The following is a 27,415-nucleotide window of genomic DNA, read 5'->3' on the forward strand; positions in this document are numbered from 1 at the left end:
ATGCACCTGGATTGCCTGCCACGGATGGATGGACTCAAAATATTGTCTTTACTGAAGTCTTTAAATAAATTTGTAAAATGTTTTGTCAATCAAATAAAGTTTACATTAGTTACTATTAGGGGTGAGCGACCGAACGGAACCGAGTAGAACCGAACCCGCTCACCCCTAGTTACTATGAGTTTATTCATTTAAAAAAAAAAAAAAACCTAACCGGCGATTTTGACAGGTTTCTACTAGAATTAGTGCAACTAGAATAGAGGAGGAGAGATGTGATGAGAAAGCAGAAGGTGACAGGGAAGACGTAGGAGAATCCTTTCAGATGTGTGGGAGAAGTAGTTGATCATTAAACTATAGGATAAGGTGATCAGGATACTGGTAGGTCCTCGGGGTCCTGAGTTTATTTCTCTATAGCTGTAGGAGTACTATTGCACTCACATTGCAGAACCCTGTACTATGAACATGCAATACATGAGTTGCCGACTACTGTTAACATCTTTCTTGATATGTTTGTTTTTGGCAGATGTAAGACTAAGGTTTATCCAGATGAACTTCCGAACACAAGTATAGTAATAGTGTTTCACAATGAAGCCTGGAGCACACTATTACGGACCGTCCACAGCGTCATCAACCGCTCTCCTCACCATCTCTTATCGGAAATCATTTTGGTTGATGATGCCAGTGAAAGAGGTACAGTGTATAGTTTCTGATTGCTTTCTTTCCTGTATATCTGAAGGGGAACTACGCAAGAAGTAAAATCTTGCATTTCTGCAGTTAGCGACTCAGCCTTAGTGAACCACAGCTCGGTCTATTGTCCTGGTCAAAGTTGTGGAACACTGCAGGTACTTTCTCTGCTTCGTGATTCTTCATGAAAAATTTTACACAAATAATATGTTTGGTACTTAAGAAATTGTGAACATTTTAAAAACAAAAATGTATACATGAAAATCCAATTAAAGGTGTTCCCATAGACACTGGTGAAGCATTCATAAGACCCCTCATTACCATGTATATCCTTTAAATGAGTGTTTCTCAATCCACCAACAGTGCATGTTTTCCAAACGTGCGTGATGACATCAATTATATCAGGGTCCAATTTTATATAATGGGGGTAAAAAAGAAACAATACTCTGAAGCTATATTAATTTACAATATCCACTCATTTCAATGGATAATTAATTTCAGTGGGTGTTCTACAACATGCCCTAAATTAAAGTTTCCCTAGTTAGAGCTGTCTGTAGCTCTAATAGGCAGAATACCACCAAACCTAAAATTACAGTTACATTTTTATTTTTCCTCTTTGTAAAAACTGAGAAAAAAACTGAACTGAGCTGAAATTTTAATTAAAAAATAAAAAACGTGTGCACCGCACTTAAGAGAAAAAAAATTGCATGAATCTAAAGTGTGCAGCTTTGTGTGTTTTTCAGTTTTTTCAAAGAGGAAAAATTAAAATGTGAAATTCCTTTGTTGCATTTTATCTTGTACAGCTGAGATTTTTTTTTTTTTTACATGTAACCCATTTCCCCATGCTTTGAAGAGGATACCTTCTAAATTTGGTGGCATTCTGCCTTTTAGTTAGAGCTATAGACAGCCTTGAAAAAACGAGACTTTAATTATGGCCACGTTGTACTTGTAGCATACAACCCCATTTAAATGAATAAGAACTGTAATTGAATGAGAAAGAGACCGATATTTAGAGTAAATATATGTATACGTTTTTTTTTTAATGTCAACATCAAGCAAAAGCACCATACAGTGTTTTGCTTGATTTAAGAATAAAATAGATATTTACACAGAGATAGGTCATGATTTTACTGAAAGATTAAGTTTTTGCCCAATTTACTTAAAATAAAGCCACGCAGCATGTGTTTTGATATTTGTGGTGCTTGATAGCAGAAATGTTCTCTCTGCATCTACAGTCTATAGCATATATTTGTATTAAGAAATAGTTACAATTAAAATGCATTGTATTTTTTTTGTGAAAAAAAATATTATTTCATTCTGATTTTCAATTTCTTTTTATTGTTTCTGCCTTTGACTTTCTTAGATTTCCTAAAAACACCATTAGAAAACTATGTTAGACATTTGGAAGTTCCAGTAAAAATTTTGAGGATGGAACAGAGATCTGGACTGATTCGGGCACGCCTTAGAGGGGCAAATGTTTCAAGGGGTCAAGTGATAACATTTCTAGATGCTCATTGTGAATGTACAGCTGGCTGGTTGGAGCCTCTGCTGGCAAGAATAAAAGAAGACCGGTGTGTACCGTACTCTGACAGTATTTATTAATTGTTACACTGCACCATCTTCTAAACTGATGATAGCTGATATAACTTTTGTGGAGATGTTTCTCCTGTCAAAAATGTTGTTCCCTATCTAAAATTATTTTTGAGTTTAATAACTCCTGAAGTACTCTGAAATTTAAAATTTGTCATATTTTGACATCGGTCTAGACTTGCCTACTTATACCCCTTTTAACTGGCCAAATAATCCCGGGTTATTGCCATGTTGACCCGGGAAGCGGCTCAGGGTAAAATTGGCCAGGGTTGGATTCCTGGGTCGAGGCCTGGCAATCCAACCCGGGTAGCAAGCAGGGTTGAACATGGGAATGACCCGTGTAACCATGGAGTGTCAACGGGTGACTGAGAATGAATAAATGCTACATGGTCACTTATTAATTTTTTTTTACAATCATGTCATTAACCATTTTTACTGCAGACAGTAAATGTTGCATTGTTACTAGCACTGATAATATTCATTGTTGTATAAGTAGCCAAAGAAAGAAATTAATAAGCTATAATACAGCTGAAGCAAAAAATAAAAAAATTAAAGCTGATTATTCAATATATGAATAGATTTCTAACCCCCATCCCCCAAATATTAATGAAATAATAAAAAAAATACAATCAGCACTCTGGCATGCACTATTTAATATGTTCTTTAATCATGAATTTAAGTTAAAATTTGTAGCTTGAAAAAAACAATTCTTCAATTATATGCATTTACCCAGTTTTACATTAAAATAAAATAATAAATACAAAACTAGAAAAACAGTCCATTTTCATTCATTCCAATCCTGTATCATAAATACAGGATTGGAAAATTCAAAGCTGATCACCACACCCCTTAGAATGTAGATTGTTACAAAATAAAAATACACTAATACATCTAAAACCATATATTGGAAAAACAACAGGGGATATTAGCCTGATCGTAGTAAAATATATTAAAGTAACGCTGCCATCTGGTGCCCAAAGTAATACAAGTGATATCAAATGAAAAAGTTCTATACAAAACCTGTAATATATTTAATTGAAAAGGTTAATTGCGTTTCATTCAATAAAAATGTCAGTTTTAATGATTAATCACTCTGTACCAATTTAGACATGCATCTACTTCTCGGTAACAATTGTTATCAGACAGTCTTGCTGTTAACAGCATTTAAAATCTTCCTTGGCCTATGTGTAAAAAGGGAGCTAACTTTTGAAATCCAATAGTCTCCTAATAAAATAAATTCAACTGATCAAACATTTCTCACCTTGAGTCTTAATTGTAATAGTTACATTCATGTGAATGTTCCCAACTTGAAATGGATGCAGATCGCCATAAAGAACACTGGTAGCTATTTCAGCTAAAGGCCCCCATACACCTAACGACTGATCCTGCGTTCGGATCGAAAACGCTCATCCGTCGGTCAGAAATGCCAACCAGTGGCCATCGATGTTCCACGTTCCGTCGGAGGACGGGTGAAATTGCACATGTTATATTTCACCGATTTGCAAATCACGATCATATTTTGAGTGAGGTCAGAAAATCTGTAAAATCCAACATGTAAGATTTCACAGATCCTTCCACCTGCCATCTGTGGATCACAGCATTGCGACAATCCATCATTAGTCCCGGGTCTGACACGGGATTTGGAGCATATGGTTCCAAACTGGGTCAGACCCGAGACAGACCCCTTTAACACTGCACTGTGGTGCTGACCCCGATTATTCCCAGGTCAGCACCGTTAACACTGCACCCATGTTACATCAACTCCAAGCACCAGAAAATCTGGATCTTCCCATGCTGAACGAGACCCAGGTTACCCTTTTACATTGCAGGGTTAAACGGGTCGTTCCTGTGTTAAACCCTGCAAGCTACCCGGGTTGAATTTTCGGGTCACTAGACCCAGGAATCCAACACTGGCCCCTTTCACTCCTAGCTGCAACCCGTTTTAACCCGGCAATAACCCAGGTTTTAGCTGCGGCATGAAAGGGGTATTAGATACCAGCCAGACACTCTTCAAGTAACCTGTGGGATACCTCCAACTGGTGTGGAAGTCACAACTGCCTGCTGAATAATAATATAATTCTATAGCAATTAGTTAAATCAAATAGTACAGAAATCTTTTAAGATGTGCAATTCTGATTGTTCCCGGCTAGATTTCACAATGTGTAAATATGTGTCCACGTGACATGGCTTTCTCACAGAATAACATTATAACATGCCCAAACGAAACATCCAAAGTGCTTCCCTTATGCGTAGGCATTGTAACTTATTACCACCCACCTTAAAGATACAGATATTTTTTCAATCTCTGTGATCTTCAGAGTATCCACTTCTACATCATATTTGAAGACAAAATGTTTGGGGATATTATGGTTAAAACACAATTAATGGGATATGTACAGTATCCCGGCATAGGGGATTAGAATACTGGCGCCTTAATCTGGACACCTGTCAGAATCCCGGTGCCGGCATCCTGACCGCCGCCATAATGAAAACTAAGAGCAGGGTTGGGGGGAGTGTTAGTGTTAGGCACTAGGGGGAGTGTTAGTGTTAGGGTTAGGCACTAGGGGGAGTGTTAGGGTTAGGCACTAGGGGGAGTGTTAGGGTTAGGCACTAGGGGGAGGGTTAGGGTTAGGCACTAGGGGGAGTGTTAGTGTTAGGCACTAGGGGGAGGGTTAGTGTTAGGGTTAGGCACTAGGAGGAGGGTTAGGCACTAGGGGGAGTGTTAGTGTTAGGGTTAGGCACTAGAGGGAGGGTTAGTGTTATGGTTAGGCACTAGGGGGAGTGTTAGTGTTAGGCACTAGGGGGAGTGTTAGTGTTAGGCACTAGGGGGAGGGTTAGTGTTAAGGTTATGCACTAGGGGGAGTGTTAGCGTTAGGGTTAGGCACTAGGGGGAGGGTTAGAGTTAGGCACTAGGGGGAGGGTTAGGATTAGGCACTAGGGGGTTTAGGTTTAGGGTGCGGGGAGGGGGAGGTTAGGTTTAGGCAATGGGGAGGGAGGGTTGGGGTAGGGAGAGGGGGAGGGTTAGGAAGACTACCTACCGACAGGTGTCGGTATCCTAACCCTGTGGGGATGCCATTGTCAGGATTTTGACCACCAGCATCCCGTACCCATCCCCAATGAATAATAATGCATTAATGTTAATGAAATCTGCAGTAAAGGGTTCTGTGTGTGCGCCCTACACAGAGGCCACTTTCACATTCAAGGAAATAAATTACAATTATACAATTAATAAAACTTTAAACTGAGATCTAAATTGTAGTGTACTGTAATAATAAAGCAGTTCTGCATTTGTGGGCCATATACAGTACAAAAGCAGCAAGTACAGTATTTGCCCTGCATGCAGAACACAATAAATGTATTTGCACCCCTAGCATTGCAACATGGTTTGTTCTAGATACAAAGTTGCTTGTTTTATTGCTCATAATCAGCCCCATTATTTGCAGATTTTACAAAAATAAAACTTTTCAGACATGGAAAATGTTCCAGGAACTTAACTGCAGAAGTTCTCCTCATGTCTGGTACATGACATTAATGCATGTGACATATACTGCAATATTTCTGCAAACAAAACATGTTTTCTGTGTACATGTTACAGAGATGATGGATGGTATCTGAAAGTAATGTTTACTGAGAGAAAGAGCATATCACCCAACCATCCTGATCTTGGTGGGACAGTCCCACTATTTCCTGCTAACCCACCCGCAGGCCGTATTGTCCTGTGGGGGTCTGAGAGGACCCTTCTCACACGCTGAAGTGAATAGATGCTGTGTGTATGCATAAAGCACCTATCCACAGGAGATAGGGACTAGGGGCATGTCCAGCAGCTCCCGGAGCACTTGCATGACCCCAGCCTGAAGAAAACAGGGGGTGTGGCTCATGGAGATGGCATTTCCTTAAGGCCACGCCCCCTGTCACGAGGTCACACTCCTTTTTGGACACGCAAGCTTTCAGTGCGCACGCACCAGTGTCCCAATTCCCGTTACAAAGAAGCAGGGAGGTAGGAATGTGTGTGCTTGTGTGTGTAGATAAATTGTGTCCCTAGATGTGTAAATAGATGTGTGTCTGTAGATGTGTATACTGAGATATGCAGGTTTGTGTGTGTATAAAGTGTGTATAGATGTGTAAATGTGTGTTTTTGAAGACGTGTGCATATCTATCTATCTATCTATCTATCTATCTATCTATATATATATATATATATATATATATATATATATATATAGATAGTTCATAGTCTGGCACTCAATGTTTTTAGGTAAAAAGTTTTGTGGGTGCCTTCCCAAACTAAGATATAAGCAGGGTATTAGGGGCTATGCAAGCCCCAAAGTAAAGGAACAGGCGGCACTCCAATCGTAGAGAAAACTTGTATTAAATAAGCAACATATTATACAAACTGTGTCAATGTGTCAAGGCCATGTGTGTGTGTGTGCTTGTGTGTGTTATACAGCACATTGTTGAAGATATACGTATATATCGTAAATTCAGGATTAATATTATGGGGTCATGACTGCATGACAGTCTGGCTGCAGGTTATAAAAAGACCACAAATAAAGGCATAATTACAGCTGTATATTAGAATTCAAGTGTACAGAACGTGCTATGAAATAATGTACGTGTGGAGGTAATACTGATTTATGTCATTCTCTTTCATATTGCTGTCTCCAGAAAAACGGTTGTTTGTCCAATAATCGATGTAATAAGCGATGACACATTTGAGTACATGGCTGGTTCAGACATGACTTATGGTGGATTTAATTGGAAATTGAATTTCCGCTGGTATCCTGTTCCCCAGAGAGAAATGGACAGAAGAAAAGGAGACAGAACATTGCCAGTAAGGTAAACAGAGTGCTCTTTACATACACATGGCTCCTTGTGCACAGATCATTATTAATAATAATATTAATAATATGTATGCTAGCAGCCAGAAAAGCAGGATGCACCTATTATTGCAGATTTGAGCCCCCCCCTGTACATACCCTTACTGTAAAAAACTACTGTAGTAGTGCCCCCAATAGTAATGCCCCCTGTAGTAGTGCCCCCAATAGTAATGCCCCCTGTAGTAGTGCCGTGTCCACGGCCTTTCGACAGGCTGCTCCTCGGAACCACAGTGCACACTGCGGGAACCGGAAGCCAGAGCTCAGGAGTGAACTCCAACCTCTGGCTGCCGCTGGCACTGTGGGGAAGTAGCCGGGCGCACGCTGGTAACAAAATCTCAGCAGGCGCTTGGCAAATGGAGCCTCCCTGAGGAATCAGGCTGAGGTGGGCCAGAGGAGGTGGAACTGGTTTCGTCTACAAATAGAAGTGGCGGAACGCAGTTCCGACCACTTTAACCCCTGGTGGTCGCATACAAACAGACTTGTAGTGTTCTGGGGACTTAGCATTTACACTTTTCTCACAATTGTGGCAGTCTCTTGCCTTTTTTCTCAGATTGTACAGCAGTGTGAAAAAGACCCAAATTTAGTAGATTATTAAGCAAAAAAGACGCATGTTAAAGCTTTGTTCCATGTTTCATGGGATGCAATTTGAGGATAGGTGTATGTGATCCATTCTTGCCAACTCTCCCTGATTGTCAGGGAGTCTCCCTGAAATAGTAGCAATCCCCGATTCCCTGAAGAGGCTAGCAATCTCCCTGATTACACATCACCCCCATTATTAAGCTGTTGTATAAAAAAACCCCAGAGATATATACAATCAAATGGGATGATTAGTATCATTTCCCTGCATTGGTTATAGGGCACAATGATCCCTATGGCTACATGTATTTTCTGAAAAGTATCAGTGTGTTTTCATCAACAAATAGATCTTACTGACTGCTTTGGGGCTCATTTACATTTGGATGTAAGTCACTTTTATGACACGCCCCTCAGATGTATCAGTACACGCCCACTTTACCTCCGCGCTCATAGGTGCTGCTTTCACAGTCTTCCTGATATGGATTTTCAAAAGTAGGCAAGTATGATGTGATCACATCTGTATACTGCAATTTAGATTATAGCTAGGACACTCTCCCCCCTAATCTAAATCTCTCTGCATTCTGCACGTTCCCACCTGCATTGCATCATGGTTTTGGCAATGTGCAAAGTTACCTTTGTTTTCTTTAGCTTTACTCCTAAGTCCCAACTCTGGACCAGCCTCTTTATAAGGACAAAGGGTCATGGGGTCTGATTCTATCTATCTATCTATCTATCTATCTATCTATCTATCTATCTATCTATCTATCTATCTATCTTTCTATCTCATATCTATCTATCTATCTATCTATCTATCTATCTATCAGCAATTATTTTTTACACTTAAAATGCATATCCCCACATCCACACTGTCAAGATCCAGTGATGAACACTGACTCCTCCACTCCTTTGCATCCCAGCAGCCTCCGGTTACCCGTGGCTCCTGCCAGAGATAGTCCATGATAGCAGCAGATCCCTCTGACTAAGGGCCTGATTCAGAGGCGCTCGCTATTTGCAAGCGCTCACTCTGAATCAGGGCGGATTTAAAAAAAAAAATCCACCTCCAGGCTGCTCGCATAGCTGTGGGTGACCACCCACAGCTTTTGTGAGCGGCCTGGCTCGCGACCATCAGGTTTGCGACGAGACCCTTGTGGTAGGGTCTCAGCTCCCGCAAACCCGAGTGAACTTCCTGCTCTAATAGAGGAAGTTCACTACTGACATCACGAATGATGTCAGTAGGGCCGCCCACAAATGGCAGGCGTTTCTTCGAGAACGCCTCCGTTTGTCCAGCAACCCCCCCTCCCCGCCTACAACACGGGGTGAGCTGTCAATCAACATCGACAGCCGCCCCGTTTTGTAGCGATCCCCAGAGCGAGTGAAGTTCTCACTCGCTCCGGGGCTCGCGTACGCTGGCCGGTCATAGACACGCTTGCGAACGCTATGCGCTCGTGAGCCGGTCTGAATCAGGCCCTAAGTTTTTTGATGAAACGTGTTGGGTGTGGCTTGGTGACGCTGAGACATTGAAGACGCTGCTATGAACAGGGACCATCCAGGTGGCTTCTTAGCAAGCCGCCGCTATTGTGGACCATCTCTGGCGGTAGCTGTGGGTACTCTGAGGCTACAGGGATGCTAAGAAACAGAGGAATCAGTGTTCTTTACTGGAGTTTGACAGTGTGGATGTGGTGATATGCATTTTAAATGTGTATATTTGGTACGAGCATAGCCTGATGGCTGATTTTTTGAAGTATGGAAAACCTCTGCTTTGTAATAAAACTTTCATGCACTACGAAGCACTCCCTCTTTGCTTTGCTTTGACAGATCAATTTACCTGTGGGATCCCAGGATTTTACTACTGAGAAGAGCTGTAGATCGTATATAAAGGATCCTGGTGCAAAGTTTATGATCGCGTTAAGGGCCTGATTCAGAGCTGTACGGTTAGCGTACATCTCTGATGCGATCTCCCTCGCAGAGTGGTGGAATGGAAGGGCATGGCTGGCCACCGTTCCTGGAAATGGGTGCTTGTCGCCCCCGTTTTCCAGGAGGGATGAGGCCAGGGTCTTAATCTGTAGATGCAGATTTCCGAGGCCTCGCAGCTGCTTTTATATTATAGACATTGATCACAGTATGTCTTTGTAAACAATATTTGCAGTTTTTCCTTCAGGGATTAACACAAAAAGAGGGTTGGGGCTACTAACTAGTGAGCAAGCCACTTAACCTACAGTAACACTGAAAGGTTACAATTAACATGAGCAGTGACTCCATGATATGCAGTACTGTATTTGTCTTGGCGCACCATCTACTGGACTGACATGTATACTGCAACTTCATGAGTCAAGATAAGCTGCCTGATTAGTGCTTAATATATATAGTTGGATTTTCCTGCAAAATAGATCTTGATATATATATATATATATATATATATATTTATTTATATATGCATACATATATAACCCTTTGCATTCGTTGTGTGCAATATATGTATACAGTATATTGTACATATTATATATAATTATATATAGTTATTTTGGACTTGAGGAGCCTGTGTAAATTCCAATAAAAAAATGTTTTGTCTCCATAGTTCATAAGAAGGTCCCTAAATGTATATTTGTCCCCACAAAATTAAAATCATAGTCATTTTATGGTTTGAGGAGCCTGCAAACTGCACACGCCAAGTGTCAAGCGTCTGTATTTTTCTTTATTGCAAATTCATCCCCTAGTTTTTCTGAATTTTTTTTTGGTCTGTATTGTTCATACACAAGGAGAACATTTCTGCAAAAAACTTTCTAAGTACAAACACAACCATTACAACTTTATTATAAGTATAGATATATAGAAACCACCCCCAACAAATCTTGTGTTTCTCCCTGACAACCCCAGGGTAGGAGTATGTTACTGCTCTGGGCATTAAAAAATATGAGAGTGAGGGGTTTACTAGTAATTACCTCTATGGTTGGACACACTACCTCTGAACTGCATGTGCCTCTGGAAGTCTGCACGTTTGCATGTGATGCTTTCATATTATCATGTGGATTACTGCTGCTTTTAGCTCCAAATCTCTATCTTATTTTTGAAAAGCTGGAGCTCAAGATCATGGTTTAAGTTTAATTTTGCATAACATTTGTACAGCTTTCCCTAGTTGTTGCATGAGCCAGGACACTGCCGTGTGCCTCATTTACTATGGGCACGATTCATTATGGATTGCAACTGCAACAGCGCACGCAGTTGGCCGATTGTTGAGTACTGCGCATGCTTTTGCATCGCAGTGCACATGCGTGACGGCTACACGGCAATCATACTGCCATCATGCAGTGCACGGTAAGCCATCACAGAGTGATTGACAGGTAGTCAGCGTTTGGGGGTGGTGACGGGGGAGTGGTTGGAGAAACGCAGGCATGCCTGTCCATTTGAACGCTGTTCCATGGGCTTGCATAAATTATCCACTGCAACGGCAAATGCAGCTTGAGAACTCACTGCGCGCGACGAGGTTAGCAATTTCTAAGTAGAAGACCTGCTGTAATTCTGCGTGAGGGAATGTTACTGATGTATACGCAGGACTGCAAGGTATTACAGATGTGTGGGAGTCTCTGTGCTGGCTTTGCGATTGCACTCATTAGCATATTTTCGCAGTACATCTATGTGAGTAATCGCAGGTGCAAACGCAATAGCGATCCGTAGTAAATCAGGTCCTATATACACTGGGGGAAAGTTATGAAATCCTGTAACCCAGAGAAACCAGATTTTAACTGCAATTTCCCTACTATGACTCAGAAAACAAAAATAGGGGTACCCTGCGCACTGGACGCTGGTTGTGTGGTGGGGTGTGCAGCAGGTAGTGAGGTCACCCTGACCTAGTAGGATAATAGTAAAGCAAGTCTACTGCGCTCAGCCCCTATGTGTGGCATGTGTGGATGTGCTCAACAATCTGATAAAAACTAGTGATGCTTAGTAGTATCTTTATTGGGTAATGAGAGACAACATATACTGTGTGTATATATATATATATATATATATATATATATATAACAGTGTAATACAATGCTGCGACCCTGCTCTCCAAACAATGTAGCAGGGTGGATGTAAGGGAACTGGGGGTACAAAGTTTCCACAGTAGGGTATAGAATTGAACAATGATGACCTCCGGTGTGAGGTTTGAACAGTTCCTGTTATATAAGAAAAGTCACAGAATTTTTACAGAGCTGCTGGGCATCTGTGTGCCTTATCACATCTGTGTATGTGCTGTGGTTGATATAGTCTCCAGGTGGGCAATCGCTACACTATAGGGTAGTGTGTTGTTGAAACAGTACCTTTTCGGTGCGCAGTATCTGCTGTATCTATGCATTCTACTTGGTCATGTGGTGGTGCTGCTTGGGCTGCAAGTTGTGCGGTGGTGGACACCCGTGTCGATGATCAGGTGTGTTAGTGCCATTTGGTGCAGAACTTTGGAGGGCTCACTTCTCGGTGGTGATGCTGCTAGAGGTTCTCCTTGTGGGGACCACCGTCAGGGCTTCGATCCGGTGGGAGTGTCCACTGTTCGGGTAATACAATGCTGCGACCCTGCTCTCCAAACAATGTAACAGAGCTGCTGGGCAACTGTGTGCCTTATCACATCTGTGTATGTGCCGTGGTTGATATAGTCTCCAGGTGGGCAAAAGCAGTCGCTACCCTATGGGGTAGTGTGTTGTTGAAGCAGTACCTTATCGATGCACAGCAAGCGACATCCCACTTATCTGCTGTGTCTGTGCGCTCTACCTGGTCCTGTGGTGCTGCTTGGGCTGCAAGTTGTGTGGTGGTGGATGGCGGTGTCGCTGATCAGGTGTGTTAGTGCCATCTGGTGCAGAGCACAGGTGTGAGTGTGGTGTAGCAATAGTGCTTCCCAAAACATTTGAGCCGTGGATGGCCAAAGTTTTAACTTATATCCCCAGAGGAAGGCCATCCACAGCCGGAACGCGTTGGGAAGCACTATTGCTACACCACATTCACACCTGTGTGAGTGCCGCTACAGCCGCTGACATCCCGACCATCCAGAGTGCTGGGACACGTGACCACGACCGCATCACCTAACCGAGACCCGGAAGACACCAGACAGTGTGTGCAAACAGCAAAGCAGAGCCCAAGTAAGAGGTGTGTGCCCCACGGTAAGTCCTTCACCAGAGACAGCCGTGGCTGGCACCACCCGAACAGTGGACACTCCCACTGGATCGAAGCCCTGACGGTGGTCCCCACAAAGAGAACCGCCAGCAGCATCACCGCCGAGAAGTGAGCCCTCCAAAGTTCTGCACCAAATGGCACTAACACACCTGATCATCGACACGGGTGTCCACCACCGCACAACTTGCAGCCCAAGCAGCACCACATGACCAAGTAGAATGCATAGACACAGCAGATACTGCGCACCGAAAAGGTACTGTTTCAACAACACACTACCCTATAGTGTAGCGATTGCCCACCTGGAGACTATATCAACCACAGCACATACACAGATGTGATAAGGCACACAGATGCCCAGCAGCTCTGTAAAAATTCTGTGACTTTTCTTATATAACAGGAACTGTTCAAACCTCACACCGGAGGTCATCATTGTTCAGTTCTATACCCTACTGTGGAAACTTTGTACCCCCAGTTCCCTTACATCCACCCTGCTACATTGTTTGGAGAGCAGGGTCGCAGCATTGTATTACACTGTTTTATATATATATATATATCTATCTATCTATCTATCTATCTATCTATCTATATATATATACGGAGGTCATCATTGTTCAGTTCTATACCCTACTGTGGAAACTTTGTACCCCCGGTTCCCTTACATCCACCCTGCTACATTGTTTGGAGAGCAGGGTCGCAGCATTGTATTACACTGTTTTATATCTATCTATCTATCTATCTATCTATCTATCTATCTATCTATCTATATATATATATACAGTATATGTTGTCTCTCATTACCCAATAAAGATACTACTAAGCATCACTAGTTCCTATCAGACAGAAAAGAAAACCAATCATCCAAAGTTTCTAAACAGCTGCTATGGGCATTAGCACAGTATTTGCTATGTCCCAGGTTTCCTAACAATCCCCTATAGCTATTAGTGAGTAAATAAACTGATTGAACTCTTAATAAACTTCATGCTTGCTGCAAATATATGCAGTTTGAACAAAAAATATAACAAAAATCATATTATTTTATATATGACAGCATAGTTTTAAAGAATTGGAAATAGTTGGGCAATTCATCCCATCCAGAATTTAGAATACATTTCTGTCCTGATTTTGAAAAAAAAGCTTTAATCTTCCTCTGAAACTGGGACACTTTATTGCTGCCGTACCATTTATACAGTTATAATAATAGACTAATTTTATATTGTTGAGTTTGCAGGTATTTGTCAGTGTGCGCCCTCTGCTGTTATAGGTGTAGAAGTCTATAAAAAAATTATAGTTTGAAATTATACTGGCCCACTTTAACCAATGTACTGTAAGTACTAGTAACCTCTCACCCCGTGGATGTCAGAATAGCATTGGGTTAATGCCCGGATGCCCTGCCCTTTGTGAAATTCTCCTGATGCCTGTCTAGTAGCTGATTCACCTGGTTGGAAATTTTAATACTGTTCTTTCTACACATTGTGACTGTAACAATACAAGACTAACCAATACGTTCTCATGTATTACAAGCTACAATGTAACTAAAGTGTTACATGTCTCTAGACAATACACCCCAACTGTCTGGGTCATTAGGGTGGCAGACTGTGGGGCTCTTTATCATAATAAACCAACTAATTTTTAATTATCTAGGCCATTTACCAGAGGGGTATCAGAGCAGGTATTGGAGATATCTGCTGTGTCCCCCTCTTAGCAACAGCAAAAGCGTTCCCCATATCTTTCTATGAGCTTTCTGTGAGGACTGCGTAAAAGCCATATTTACTAAGCTCTGCAAAGTTTAGCTACACTGAGTGTGGCACCGCTAGCACTAATCATTGTAGTGTATAGGCTACAATATGCCAAATCTTTTTTCAGATAAGGATCTCTGCTAACAAGCAATTGCCAATGCCCGGCCTGATGACCACACATTAGCTCAGCCAGACGTCAGACGCTATCTGCACATGAGCAGTGATGGTTCTGCGCATATTTCAAACCATCGGAGATGTACATGAACACTGGAGTTTTGTACATATCTGAGTTAGGCCCTGAGCTGCTATAATAGTTCACTGTAGTTATAGACATCCAAACTTTTATTATACTGTACAATCTTTCAAAGTGTGCTTTCTCTATTCACACCAGAACACCTACAATGGCTGGAGGTCTTTTCTCCATTGATAAGAATTATTTTGAAGAACTAGGGACGTATGATTCAGGAATGGATATATGGGGTGGAGAAAATCTGGAAATGTCATTCAGAGTAAGTATTTTGTTATTTATTATTTTATTTTTGGTTTCATAGATACTGGATTTCTAACCCTTTAGCCCAACAGTACCGAAAACCAGAAAGGAAGAATGTAAATTATTGCTGATGTTTGGTTATATTCTCAAACACAAAACGTGGGTATCATGGTCACACAAAACATGGTTATCATGGTCACACAAGGTGTGGGTATCATGGTCACACAAAGCATGGTTATCATGGTCACACACAAAGCATGGGTATCATGGTCACACAAAAGGGTATCATGTCACACAAACTGTGGTTATCATGGACACACAAAATGTGGGTATCATGGTCACATAAAGCGTGGTTATCATGGTCATACGAAGCGTGGTTATCATGGTCACACAAAGCATGATTATCATGGACACATAAAACATGGTTATCATGGTCACACACAAAGCATGGTTATCATGGTCACACAAAGCGTAGTTATCATGGTCACACACAAAGCGTGGGTATCATGGTCACACAAAGCATGGGTATCATGGTCACACACAAAGCGTGGTTATCATGATCACACAAAGCGTGGTTATCATGGTCACACAAAGCGTGGTTATCATGGTCACACAAAGCGTGCTTATCATGGACACACAAAGCGTGATTATCATGGTCACACAAAGCGTGGTTATCATGGACACACAAAATGTGAGTATCGGTCACAAAAAGCATGGTTATCATGGTCACACACAAAACGTGGTTATCATGGTCACACAAAGCGTGGTTATCATGGTCACACAAAATATGGTTATCATGGTCACACAAAACATGGGTATCATGGTCACACTCAAAGCATGGGTATCACGGTCACACACAAAGCATGGGTATCATGGTCACACAAAACATGGTTATCATGGTCACACAAGGTGTGGGTATCATGGTCACACAAAACATGGTTATCATGGTCACACAAGGTGTGGGTATCATGGTCACACACAAAGCATGGTAATCATGGTCACACACAAAGCATGGGTATCATGGTCACACAAAGCATGGTTATCATGGACACACAAAGCGTAGTTATCATGTCACACAAACTGTGGTTATCATGGACACACAAAACGTGGTTATCATGGTCACACACAAAACGTGGGTATCATGGTCACACAAAGCGTGGTTATCATGGTGACACAAAGCGTGGTTATCATGGTCACTCAAAGCATGATTATCATGGACACACAAAACGTGGTTATCATGGTCACACACAAAGCGTGGTTATCATGGTCACACAAAACGTAGTTATCATGGTCACACACAAAGCGTGGGTATCATGGTCACACAAAGCATGGGTATCATGATCACACAAAGCGTGCTTATCATGATCACACAAAGCGTGGTTATCATGGTCACACAAAGCGTGGTTATCATGGACACACAAAGCGTGATTATCATGGTCACACAAAGCGTGGGTATAATGGACACACAAAATGTGGTTATCATGGTCACACACAAAGCATGGGTATCATGATCACACAAAGTGTGGTTATCATGGATACAAAAAGCGTGGTTATCATGGACACACACAGAGCGTGGGTATCATGGTCACACAAAACATGGTTATCATGGTCACACAAAAAGCATGGTTATCATGGTCACACAAAACATGGTTATCATGGACACACAAAATGTGGGTATCATGGTCACAAAAAGCATGGTTATCATGGTCACACACAAAACGTGGTTATCATGGTCACACAAAGCGTGGTTATCATGGTCACACAAAACATGGGTATCATGGTCACACACAAAGCATGGGTATCATGGTCACACACAAAGCATGGGTATCATGGTCACACACAAAGTGTGGTTATCATGGTCACACAAAGCGTGGTTATCATGGTCACACAAAGCGTGGGTATCATGATCACACAAAGGGTGGTTATCATGGTCACACAAAACATGGTTATCATGGTCACAAAAAGCATGGGTATCATGGTCACACAAGCGTGGTTATCATGGACACAAAAAGCGTGGTAATCATGGACACACACAAAGCGTGGGTATCATGGTCACACAAAACATGGTTATCATGGTCACACAAAACATGGGTATCATGGTCACACACAAAGCATGGGTATCATGGTCACACAAAACATGGTTATCATGATCACACAAAACATGGGTATCATGGTCACACACAAAGCATGGGTATCATGGTCACACACAAAGCGTGGGTATCATGGTCACACAAAACATGGGTATCATGGACACACACAAAGCGTGGGTATCATGGTCACACAAAACATGGGTATCATGGACACACACAAAGCGTGGGTATCATGGTCACACAAAACATGGGTATCATGATCACACAAAGCATGGGTATCATGGTCACACACAAAGCATGGGTATCATGGTCACACACAAAGCGTGAGTATCATGGTCACACAAAACATGGGTATCATGGACACACACAAAGCGTGGGTATCATGGTCACACAAAACATGGGTATCATGATCACACAAAGCATGGGTATCATGGTCACACACAAAGCATGGGTATCATGGTCACACACAAAGCATGGGTATCATGGTCACACAAATCATGGGTATCATGGTCACACACAAAGCATGGGTATCATGGTCACACACAAAGCGTGGGTATCATGGTCACACACAAAGCATGGGTATCATGGTCACACAAATCATGGGTATCATGGTCACACACAAAGCATGGGTATCATGGTCACACACAAAGCGTGGGTATCATGGTCACACACAAAGCGTGGGTATCATGGTCACACAAAACATGTGTATCATGGTCACACAAACAGACATGGTCACCACATACACAGAGACATAGGGGCTGATTTTAAGATTGCCAAATCTCTTTTCACAGAGGTAAATAGCATGTATTAGCAAACAGCACATGTGCAGTGTGAATTTACATATTTTTGCATATCTCTGGCAGATTCTAAGCCATAGGGATGTTTGCCAGACATCTGTGCGTGAAATAGGTGTTTTAGGGTGGGAACTGAGCGATGACCATGCTGTCTTGTCTTGTGGGAGTGTATCTGTACTTCGATCCTGTTCTGAGGCTCCCAGATTAGAGCAGGTGCAAATGCCAATACTAATGATGATGCTGCAGCTGTGGTCAGCAAAATAGTGTATGGAGCGTCTTCCCACTTGTTGCCACACAGATCCTCACATTCGCATACCTTCCAACATGACCCTCTCCAGGAGGGACACAATGCTCTGGTCCTGGACTTTCCTGGTAAGAGGTGGGGCTGCAGCGCAGTTCAAAATTCAAATAGGGGAACCACACCAACTGTCATTTTTCACACTGCCAAACATCACTGGCTGGGACTCACTGGCAGTTGGTGTGACTCCCCTATTTGAATTTTGGACTGTACTGTAGCCCCGCCCCTGGAGCCGCCACCAATCATAAATTACCAGGGAAGTCCAGGACCAGAGCATGGAGAGGATCATGTTGGGAGGTATGCATTAGCCCTAATAAAACCATTAGCATAAGGTAGTAAATCTGGCTTCTGTGGGACCACACAGACACAGCCACTTTAAATCCAACTCAGAATCTTCCCCATGGTCACCTTTGTCACACACACAGGCATGGTTACCTTTGTCACACACACTGACATGGTCACCTTTGTCACACACGCAGACATGGTCACCATGGTCACACACACAGACATGGTCACGCACACAGGCATGGTTACACACACAGACATGGTCACCATGGTCACACACACATACATGGTCAAACACAGACATGGTCACCATGGTCACACACACAGACATGGTCAAACACAGACATGGTCACCATGGTCACACATACACAGACATGGTCACACACACAGACGTAGTCACCATGGTCACACACACAGACATGGTCAAACAGAGACATGGTCACCATGGTCACACACACACAGACATGGTCACACAGACAGACATGGTCACCATGGTCATAAATAGGCATGGGCGTAACTATCATGTGGGTGCAGCTGCTATGGAGCCCAGAGCTTAGAGGGGCCCATCTTACTTGTCAGAGTTACGTATGTTATATACATTTTTCACCTTTGGGTGGTACATAGGGGCCCTTACAAACTAGCTATGGGACCTTCAAATAGTTACATCCCTGCATATAGGAATAATTTATTTAAAATTAAAAAGCAAATGTCAAATGGTCTGAGTTAGTTTGTCAATCTTAATGCTGCCGACAGTCAATATGCAGATTGATTGGACAATGCAGACACTGTTATAATGTTATTTAAAGCATTGTAACAGTGGTCCTGATTCAGATATGTACCGTTATTTACGCCGGTGAGCGATCATCGGCTGACTGCGCATGCATCGCAGTCACACTGCGCACATACTAAGGTATCTTAGCAATGCCGCTCGCAGTGAAGATATATTTGATAAGCATGACATTCCTTTTGAAGGCTGTTATGGGGAGTGGCGCAAAAATGCAGGTTTGTCGCAACTGTTTTCAGGGGGTCTCAGCCTACAACTGCGATCCCATGCGAAGATAAAGTGGTTCCGGCGTCTCAGGTCAGGCTGCCATGCTGCGCAACCATAGGGCTACTCAGATGGCCAGCTAGCGAATGATCTGCGACGGTGGCTGCGTATGTCTATACAGGTCCTTGGATTTGTGATGGCTCCGGTGGGAGTCTGAATACAAATCCTGGCGTTTGCGACATTTGCATATTTCCGCACCACAGCTGCGATTGCATTAGCAGACATCTCGGAATCAGGCCCAGTGTCGGTATTATAACTTTAATAACCATGTTTATAGTTATAATGCTAACACCGTTGCAGCGCTTTACATAACAGGACAACAGTGTTTGCATTGCCCTGTTTATATAATGTTGTCGACGTACTGAACTGTCGACAGCATGAAGACCGACAATGTGTATCTATCCGGTCACTGAGCACTTTACAGTAATAGAGGTTTTTACATTTAGTAACTGAACAAAACTATTTTTGGCCGATGCAGAGAAAGAAGTAAAATTGTTATAAGTTATTCAAAAAAACACATATTTTTGCACATACTGTAAGCTATACCCAAGATACGTAGTCATAGGTAGGGTGTCAGGATTCTGGCACCAGCATTCTAAGTGCTGGCATCCCGACTGTCGGGATATTGACCGCATCCCGTAGTATATGCTGCTATTTACCGACAAGGCATTGTCATCAGCCGTACTTACACCTCCCTATAGAAGGGGCAAAATATACCCAGCTTAAAAAGTGCATTTGCAATTGTTTTTGCTTGACAAGATACATACTGATGCTCCTTGCTACAGTCCAGCCCACACATATTTTATTTGGGATACCTTGCTTTCCTGCATATATGTTTTTCATTTGTAAGACCTTAGCTCCTACGTTTGCCTCCCTGGGTACACACTAAACAGATATATCTGCAGATGTTGGATGTTCATACACACTGAACAACCATCATTTGTGTTCTGTGTGTTGGAGGAGGGTGGGTCCCACTGGCCGGAGGCACGACGCGCCCCCCTCCCTGCGGCTGCCGTTGCAAGTGTATGGGCGGTGGGCTGACCGCCCGTACACACAGCACAATGTCCCAATATATCTGCAGATATATATGTCCATCGGCTGTGCAGCACAGCCAACGCGATATGTCTGTGAACGACGCCGTTCACAGACATATCGCTGGTACACACTTGCCGACAGGCACACAATATATTGGTGGATCAATTGATCGGTCAATATATCTGTCAGTGTGTGTGTACCCGGCTTAAGGATTAAACTGTAATAAGAACACATCTAGGCCAGACAGTGAACTGCTGTTCTTTTCTATTTAAACAGAGGCAGTGTATAATTTACAGTATATTCTAATTCACGTCTATACTGTATATTTTTTCTAGCCAAAAAGGTACTCCATAAACCAAATGTGCATATAATGTAGCTTCTTAAACAGTGAAAGCTTTATACAATGAGTCTATGGTTCAATATATCCAGGACTTACAAACGTATGAAGATTTCACCTTTTCCACTGAAATGTAGTTAGGGCAAATTGGTTTTGTTATGTTGTATTAGATTACGTGAAAATAAATGAGAGAAGGCAGCTGTAAAGGGTAATTCAAATACATGCTAATTAGATTTGCTGATAGGTGCTGCTGATGATGGTCACCTTACCATTTTAATGTTGGCTTTTTTTTGTTTTCTTTGCAATCAGCCTCTATTCACAAGTTATTCACCATCTTGCTGTGTGGCGTAAATGCCACTATGTGCATATATACTGTATATAATAATATATTACATGAGATGGGCATTTTTTTTCGAATACCAATCCTTTCCCTCCATTGTGACACGTCCACCTTCCTCTCCTCCCTCCTCAATCAATCAATTGTTTATTTAACAGAGGACCCAACTTTATATACTACGGGGCTTATGCAGCCAGTGGCGTCCTTCCCCGTGGTGACACCCAGTTCGGGGAGGGATGCCATGCGCGTGGCCGAAACAGGGGCGTGGTCTCATGGGTAGGGACGTGGCCTCACAGACAGGGGGAGTGGCCTCACTGCCCAAACCCCGGCTCGTGGTTATCATCACTGGGGTGGTGGGGAGTGCTGGAGGTGCGGAGTGCCGGCTCCCTCTCTGTGACAGGAGCCGAGTGCTGCACTTAATGCTACTTGCAGCACCCGGCTCCTGTCACTGAGGGGGAGCCAGCACCTTGCTGTCACCCTTCGGCGCACCCCCACTTGTAACTCCACTGCAGGCAGCGTTGATCACAGAATGGGCATAAATTACTCTAAATGCACAAGCACAAATAGTGTTGAGAGATTGAGAGACTTATCAATCAGCAACAGTAGCCTATACATGTGGTTTACACAAGGAACACATCGCACAAACGTACGTCCCACTTGCGCCCCATTTCTGTTATATGAAAATGAAGCATTCTATGGTAGACCTTAATAAAGCTGCTAAAATCTCAGTCCTTGCCACAGAAGAATCCTTGAGCATGGCTGCTGCTGCTGGGAGTTGATTTTCGCATCCCAGAAGGGTACCAGGAAGACTTCTATTAGTGCTTTCCACATGAAAAAGCATTTCCCAACCTGTACAGGGACATAAAAAAAAATAGAGTTAGTTAGTGGCCTCAAGCATAAGATCTATGATTTAAGGCAGGGGTAGTCAACCCTGGCCCTCGAGAGCTACCAACAGTGCATGTTTTCAACGTCTCCTCACAGAATCACAAGTGTAATAAATTAACTCCACCTGTGGATCTTTCTAAATGTGTTGGTGAGTAATGAATACACCTGTGCACCAGCTAGGTCATCTGGAAAACGTGAGCTCTCGAGGACCGAGGTTGACTACCCCTGATTTAAGGCCTTACGTTGTGTCTTTCTTGAGAATCCTGCGCCTGCTTCTGCGGCTAGGAGTGGATATTCATCCCAGAAGTGGACCAGGAAGAGTGCTTTCCAAAAACAAATAAACAATTGACTTAAATAATCCTTTGCAAACCTTCTGTAAAGGCATTTCCCATCTTGTACAGGGACATTAAAAAAACATAGTTAGTTAGTGGCCTCAAAGTGCCACTTTACTAGCACAGATATGTGGAGAAGCGTAAGATCTATGATTTAAGGCAGGGGTAGCCAACCCTGGTCCTTGAGAGCTACCAACAGTGCATCTTTTCCAGGTCTCCTCACAGAATCACAACTGTAATAAATAATTAACTCCACCTGTGGATCTTTTCAAATGTGGTGCTGAGTAATGAATACACCTGTGCACCTGCTAGGTGGTTTGTAAAATGTGAACTGTTAGTAGCTCTCGACTGAGGTTGGCTTCCCCTGATTTAAGGCCTTACGTTGTGTCTTTCTTGAGAATCCTGTGCCTGCTTCTGTATAGTGCTTTCCAAAAACATTTGACTTAAATAATCCTTTGCAAACCTTCTGTAAAGGCATTTCCCAACCTGTACAGGGACATTAAAAAAAACAGAGTAATGCTGCATACACAGGGGACGATTTTCCTGAACGATATGAACAATAATGATATCGTTGAACGATATAGCGTTCATATCGTTCATTTTTAGGCAGTGAACGATTGACCAACGATACAGGTTCCCGCATGGACGATAAAAATATCTTTCATCGTCCATGCATGCAGGCCAACTTGGACAATATCGTCAATTTTCCCTGTTGAGAGATGTGGCAGGATGAACAATATCTTTCAAGTCGGTGGTACAGATCGTACCATGTGTATGCACCTTTAGTTAGTGGCTTTCAAACTGCCGTTGTTCCAACTGTCCACTTAACCAGATCAGATATGTGAACAAGCAGAACAGAGCATTAAATGCAACATTTCAGATTTAAGGTTTAAGTCTTGCGTTGAGTCTTTCTTGGGAATTCTTGAGCGCCATGCCTGCTTACTGGTAGTGGATTTTCATCCTAGAAGGGATGAAGATATTGTTTTTCTTCCCAACGGACACAGATTTGAAGAGAAAGGGATACATGTAAATAACTACTGGCAGGAAAAAGAGGCAATTTGGGGATATATTTAAGTTTCTAAAAAGGAAAAGTGTTCATGTTGCCACTTGCTATGGGCAACATGAACATTAACTGTCTTTGCTTTACCTGAGCTCCCCACTTCCAGTGTGTACTCGCTCAGAAAGAGTTTTCAGCACAGCCAGGAACCTTGTCAGTGATCAGCATGAGACTACTTCCCGAAAATGTGGAAAAGATGATGTCCATCAAAATGAACTACAAATTCTACGAGAACGACCTTTACCGTCAATTACGTGCAAAAATTACAGAGGCGTCTGTAATGGTGGATTCAAGTGGGGACAAATTAATATTGTGTGAAGAAGATGATGTATACATCACCCCAGATTATACCATCACCCAAGCTTATATCGTCATCCCATCCTGTGTTGTGTATAAATTACAGCTGCGCTCTCAGTTAGATTGGGCATTCATTGTCCACTTTAGTGGATGTGAGCTCCATTTTAGACCATATCATCTCCATTTTAGACCCTACACATCTTCTGACCTGGGCTACAGGAGGAGCAGCTGCACTCTGGGGTACGTTTGCATGGAGTTGCCCCTCTGACTCACTGAAATTCAGGTAGAGGGGCCATGGGTAGGGAGTAGGGACACTATAATTAGAGAATGCAGTTTTAGCTGCTTTATTCCATTTTTTAAACCATATCCTCTATTTTCACCTTTGAAAATGTTTATGCAAATCTCAGCAGAGGCGTTTGTGATGCCATGGCTAACGCACACACACAGTAAAAAAACACATTGATTGATTGATTAATTATTTTTAGGGGGCACTTGGGAGGGAGAACACCCGAAAGAGACAGCAGCCTCTTGATAAACGACACAGGCAGCACAGCACCCTTGCGCACCTACGTTGCTGATAAATGTGGCTAATTGTTTTTATTTCTTCACTGGTGGTGTGGCTAACACGCACACACAAAAAAATTGTCTTTATTTTAACACTCGTGGTGTGGCAGGCTAACATGCACACACAAGAAATAGTTTTTATTTTAACACTGGTGGTGTGGCAGGCTAACACACACAGAAATTTTTTTTTCTCACACTGGGCATGAAGAGCACCCCTGAAAGAGGCAGCAGCCCCTTGACAGACAGCAGCACAGCACCCCAGCACATCTACACCGATGACCGGTGTGGTTAACACGCACACAAAAAAAATTGTTTATGTTTTTATTTGAACACTGGAGGTGAGCCCCTGAAAGAGACAGCAGCCCTTGACAGACAGCAGCACAGCACCCCTGCGCACCTATGCCGATGACAGGTGTGGCTAACACACATACCAAAAAAATGTGTATTTTGGGGGGACCAGTAGCCCATCGACAGACAGCAGCACAGCACCCCTGCGCACCTACGCCGATGACAGGTGTGGCTAATACGCACACAAAATTAATTGTTTCTTTTTTATTTTTTAACACTGGGGTGAACCCCTGAAAGAGGCAACAGCCCCTTAACAGACAGCAACACAGCACCCCTGTGCTGATGACAAGTGTGGCTAACACTACTAACACGCAATTTATTTATTTTTTTCCACACTGGGGGTTGGTGAAGAGCACCCCTGAAGACAAAGCACCCCCTGGACAACACAGCACTACAGCCAGCCCCTATGGACAGGACAACAGCCAGCCCCTATAGACAGGACAACAGCCAGCCCCTATGGACAGGACAACAGCCAGCCAGCCCCTCTATAGACACTAGCCTGCCAGCCCTTATGGACAGGACAACAGCCAGCCCTTATGGACAGGACAACAGCCAGCCCCTATATGGACAACAGTAGCCAGCCCCTATGCACAGCGTCAGCGTGCAACAACAGCACAGATCACAGATCCCAGCTCCCTCCCTCTTTACTCTCCACAGCCGGAATGATAAACCGGCGGCAATCACAAGACCTTTATAGAATCCAAAACCCGCGAGAATCCGACAGCGGGATGATGACATTTTGCCTCGTTTTCAGATCCGAGTCAGGTGGGAAAACCCGAGCAGACTCGGATCTGCCTGGGATCCCCGTAGTTCGGGCAGGTTCGGTTCTCAGGGAACCGAGCCCGCTCATCCCTAATGATTAATTTAAACAATCAAGGAGGCTAAACTGTGCAGTATTGTAAAGAAGTTAAAAAATGTGGGTGGGCACCATGTAGACCTCCATGGCCCTGACAAAATTCAAATATAACCAAAAACCTAATCCTGGTCAAACTACACCACTATGCCAGATTTGGTGGAGCTAGGTACAAACCTCTGGCCGTGCCTAAAGGATAAACAAACAGACAGACACATACACACACTTTCTTGCTTATTATATAGATTTCATGTCATCTGGGGGAGTGCTGAAGTGAAAAAAATACACATCAATTGTTACAGCTTTAAGTTTAACAAACGTTTCCAATAAAATATCATTGACATTAATATATGTTATTCTTTACTTTAGATTTGGCAGTGTGGTGGATCACTTGAAATTGTAACATGCTCTCATGTTGGACATGTGTTTCGGAAAGCTACTCCTTATACCTTCCCTGGCGGAACGGGTCATGTGATCAACAAGAACAACAGAAGATTAGCAGAAGTCTGGATGGACGACTTTAAGGATTTCTTCTATATAATATCACCAGGTAAATTATTTGAATTTCACACACAGTGAAGCAGCAATTTTGAGAGTTGGAATATATTAATGAGAACGAGTTACTGCGGAATATGGTCGTCTCATGTCTCAGTGATGTCATTGGTTCCAAGTGAATTGATAGACTGCATTCTCATGAAGATGGGTGATAAGGGTAAATTCCATAAAATATTTTCCACTGGCTGCATATTTATCAGCAGTACAGCATATAGTTAGCTTTTTGTGTATAATTTTATCAGCCGGATACTAAAGAAGACAAGGTCAAATTTGTGCAGAAAATAGCAGGAGTGATTGATTCCAGCCAATTATTTTTTATCAGTATGGACATTGCTGGAGTGGCTGGCCAATAGCAGCACTATGCAAAGTCACATGTCTCCTCTACAGTCACCCGGTGGGTCAATACAGCTGCACGTCTCACTATTATTGTCATTGCCACAAGGTCAAAGTTGAGCTGGTAGGTCTGGGAGGAGAGCGGGTGGATGATAGGAGATTAGGCAGCAGACGTGAATATGAAAGAGTAGAGGAAGCGGAGGAGATGAGCGTTGCGGCCCAGCAAGGATGGGCTTTTGGAAAAGCAGAAGGCATAGCCACCGCTTCTTCTTTGCATAAAGTGCAGGTAGGCAATTCCACCCAGCAGGCCCTGGACAGATTGGATAATGGGGGAGAAATGTGCCATTGTAGAGATAGGACTTTAGCATTTTTTGCCCCTTTTTGCCTTATGCATTTTTTGCTCCTGTATTTCCAGAACCAGGGCCGGCTATGTCATTAGTCCCCCGTATTTTGGCAACCAGGACTGGTTCTGATAAGCCTGGTGCTAGTTATGCTTCATACGGGGGACCCCTACGTCGTTTGTCCCCTGTGTTTAGCACAAATAGTGCTGGGGCTCCATAGCCCAGGGCTGTTTGTTTTCTGGGGGGGGCGGAGCTACACTTTTTTTTTTTTTTTACACATTCAATTTTTAACATAATCGCGTAGATGGATCTCCCTGCTGCATTCATCCATCTGTGACTTATTGATTTGATTTTCTCAGGTGCATACGCACAACCAGTGTCACCCACTGATGCCCCCTTTGCACTGCTCTGCACCACCGCTGCTGCTGCTACCCCACATTCCTACAGCCGTCTCGCACTCTGCACCGCCCAAACCAACCTCCTGTGTGCTGTCCCCTCTTCCACCTGCGTTAGTGTACCATTTTGTTGCCC

General features: G+C 43.0%; 1 protein-coding gene across 2 annotated transcripts in view; it reads left to right on the plus strand.

Moving 5' to 3' along the window:
* The window catches only part of GALNT13 (polypeptide N-acetylgalactosaminyltransferase 13), a 531,019-nt gene that overhangs the window by 317,549 nt on the left and 186,055 nt on the right, over positions 1 to 27,415 (plus strand). For both annotated transcript variants that reach the window (XM_088462019.1, XM_088462018.1), the window contains exons 3-7: positions 521 to 687; positions 2,045 to 2,252; positions 6,937 to 7,107; positions 14,997 to 15,114; positions 26,025 to 26,205. In XM_088462019.1, the coding sequence (XP_088318145.1) occupies positions 521 to 687; positions 2,045 to 2,252; positions 6,937 to 7,107; positions 14,997 to 15,114; positions 26,025 to 26,205 (845 nt within the window). The remainder of the gene's footprint in view (positions 1 to 520; positions 688 to 2,044; positions 2,253 to 6,936; positions 7,108 to 14,996; positions 15,115 to 26,024; positions 26,206 to 27,415) is intronic.

Source organism: Taudactylus pleione, unplaced genomic scaffold (assembly GCF_031769625.1).
Source record: "Taudactylus pleione unplaced genomic scaffold, aTauple2 ptg001137l, whole genome shotgun sequence".
NCBI classification, from domain to species: Eukaryota; Metazoa; Chordata; class Amphibia; order Anura; family Myobatrachidae; genus Taudactylus; species Taudactylus pleione.